The 2,080-nt window shown below is 40.2% G+C and overlaps 2 protein-coding genes across 3 annotated transcripts in view; both read right to left on the reverse strand.

Moving 5' to 3' along the window:
• The window catches only part of senp2 (SUMO specific peptidase 2), a 7,852-nt gene extending 7,346 nt beyond the window's left edge, over positions 1-506 (reverse strand). Inside the window, exon 1 of one of the 2 annotated variants that reach the window (XM_035674350.1) lies at positions 167-506. In XM_035674350.1, the coding sequence (XP_035530243.1) occupies positions 167-348 (182 nt within the window). In that variant the 5' untranslated portion in view covers positions 349-506. The remainder of the gene's footprint in view (positions 1-166) is intronic. The other variant, XM_035674349.1, reaches the window with a different exon arrangement.
• An 890-nt stretch (positions 507-1,396) lies between these two features.
• Positions 1,397-2,080, reverse strand: part of pcnt (pericentrin) — a 37,559-nt gene continuing 36,875 nt past the window's right edge. Inside the window, exon 62 of the mRNA XM_035673678.1 lies at positions 1,397-1,910. Coding sequence (XP_035529571.1) covers positions 1,867-1,910 — 44 coding nt within the window. The 3' untranslated portion in view covers positions 1,397-1,866. The remainder of the gene's footprint in view (positions 1,911-2,080) is intronic.

The raw sequence follows: 2,080 nt of genomic DNA on the forward strand, positions 1-2,080 counted from the left end.
TAAACTAAATTAATGTCACATCATCAGCAGCACAGGGTCAGCTAACTAGCGTCACTTAGCCGATAACTGACCAAGCTCCTGGGTTAAATTATCGACTGATTTCTTGAGCTAAGACAGATAACCAAAGAGTATTAAAAAAGGCGTTTTAACTCCCACAACAACCGACCTCTGGTAGTTCCGTTTAGCCGGTCTGCAGTGGTTCTCCTGCCGCTGCGCTCCCGCGTCTTTCACGCCAGTTCGCGTGGGTACCTCCTCGCCAGCGTCACCTCTCCCGGGCCACTCGGTGGGGTTTTGCCCCGTAACGGGCTCAAACAGCGACGAGATTCCGTCAACTATCCATCCATACATCCCAGACAAATACGAGAAAATTGTACCGGGGTCTTCTGCGCGGGCCAGGACTGTCTTCACCGCGGATACGGTGTCATACGACGACCTACGACACGCAGCCTTGCCGCTAGCTGACCGTTAGCACCACCGTGGTTGGAACGCGGAGGATGTGCGTCATTCCGTGTTGATGTTTCACCGAGGGCGAACGTTCTGGTTGCCTGGGAAACACGAGCGGGCGGGGTTCTAAAGTGGAGCTGGAGTGGAGAGGGAATGGCCACAGGCGGCACCTGGCGACACCGTAAACGAACGAACCCCACTGTTAAGAAGGTATAAAAGCGTCAGCGGCAGATCAGACGATCATTGGCTGCTGCCGAGCTGCTCAGATCAATATTTGGTTACATAATGATTACTGTCACAGTTACTATATCTGAAAGAGACTAACAAATAGTGGGGAAAGAGCTTTATTGTCTAGGAGTTGATTGGCTGCTTAGCAAAAAGCGAAGTGTAATCAATTAAAGCTCTCTTAATAGAAATTCACGCGAAGCTCATTGCAGGAAAAGGGTAAGAATATGAAGTTATGCATTATAGGAATAAAAATGTGCATTACAAGTGAAGATTATCAGTCAAATCTTCTAGATTATAATGATCACATTTTAGACTTAAATCCTCGTAATTCTGATTTACCAGAGTATGTATATTTACATTTATCATGCGTTTCTTGTCTTTTCTTGGTGTAAACTGGATCAATAATCATAAGTCTCAGTAAAAGGGAAATAAGACAGTCTGACTAATAAGGAGTCACTTAGACAACTTGTAAAGAAAGGCAAAAATGCAGAGAAATTAAAATGTTTAAATCTGGACTGTAAAAGTTTAATGTTAAGATAACATAATATCATCTTCTACCTGCCTGTAATTACTTTAAATGAGCATGTACCAACTTATTCTGCTCTACAGTAACTGTTCCTCTTTTTTTATGACTGTCAACAGCATATAGTATATTGATATTAAAAGAAAATGTTCAACAAGTCTATCCCATATTAAAGGTTGAATAAATAAATAGCCAGCCCAGTTTAGTTTGTAAGCACAGATTTAAAATATTTATCAACTTTATGGTACAAACATAGATAATACAAAAAACACAATAGGTTCACCTTTATGCAATAAAGCACTCACTAGCTAAGTTGATTTTCAAAGTTGGATTTCAAGTATAAAAACCAGTGCAAATTTGGACACATGTGCAATGAACATCGGTCCTATTTACATACAGTAGCACAAAAGGGTATAAAACATTAGTAGAAAAATAACAAGCAGACCCATTTAAAATAATGAAACATTTGTTCTTGCAATCCAAGAGTGACCTTCAAAATACTGAAGTACAGAGAATAGAAAACATTTTAAAATAATTTATGTACTCATAAAAAAAAAAAAATCACATGTCATCAAATAATTCAACAGGTGTGATATATTCCTTTCTACATATTTCTACATGGGTGTAAGGCATGGACAGTTTAGTGACGATATGCAGACAGGGGGACGCTTTCAGTGGTCGAACAACTTCGGGTCAGGCTGGAGAACAGACGAACCTGATGGGACACACAAACGCACAAAATATTAGATGGATAGCATCTTTTTGCAGAGCTTAGGATCATAAAATCCAAACCATCATGAAGTTAAAACCCACTGCTGATGGTCCGACCTGTATGTCTTTAAGCAAACAGTACAGTTAAGAATAGTCGATAAGAAAACTCTGCAT

This window comes from Morone saxatilis, unplaced genomic scaffold (genome assembly GCF_004916995.1).
Source record: "Morone saxatilis isolate NCDOM2014 unplaced genomic scaffold, NCSU_SB_2.0 Contig3, whole genome shotgun sequence".
Lineage (NCBI taxonomy): Eukaryota > Metazoa > Chordata > Actinopteri > Moronidae > Morone > Morone saxatilis.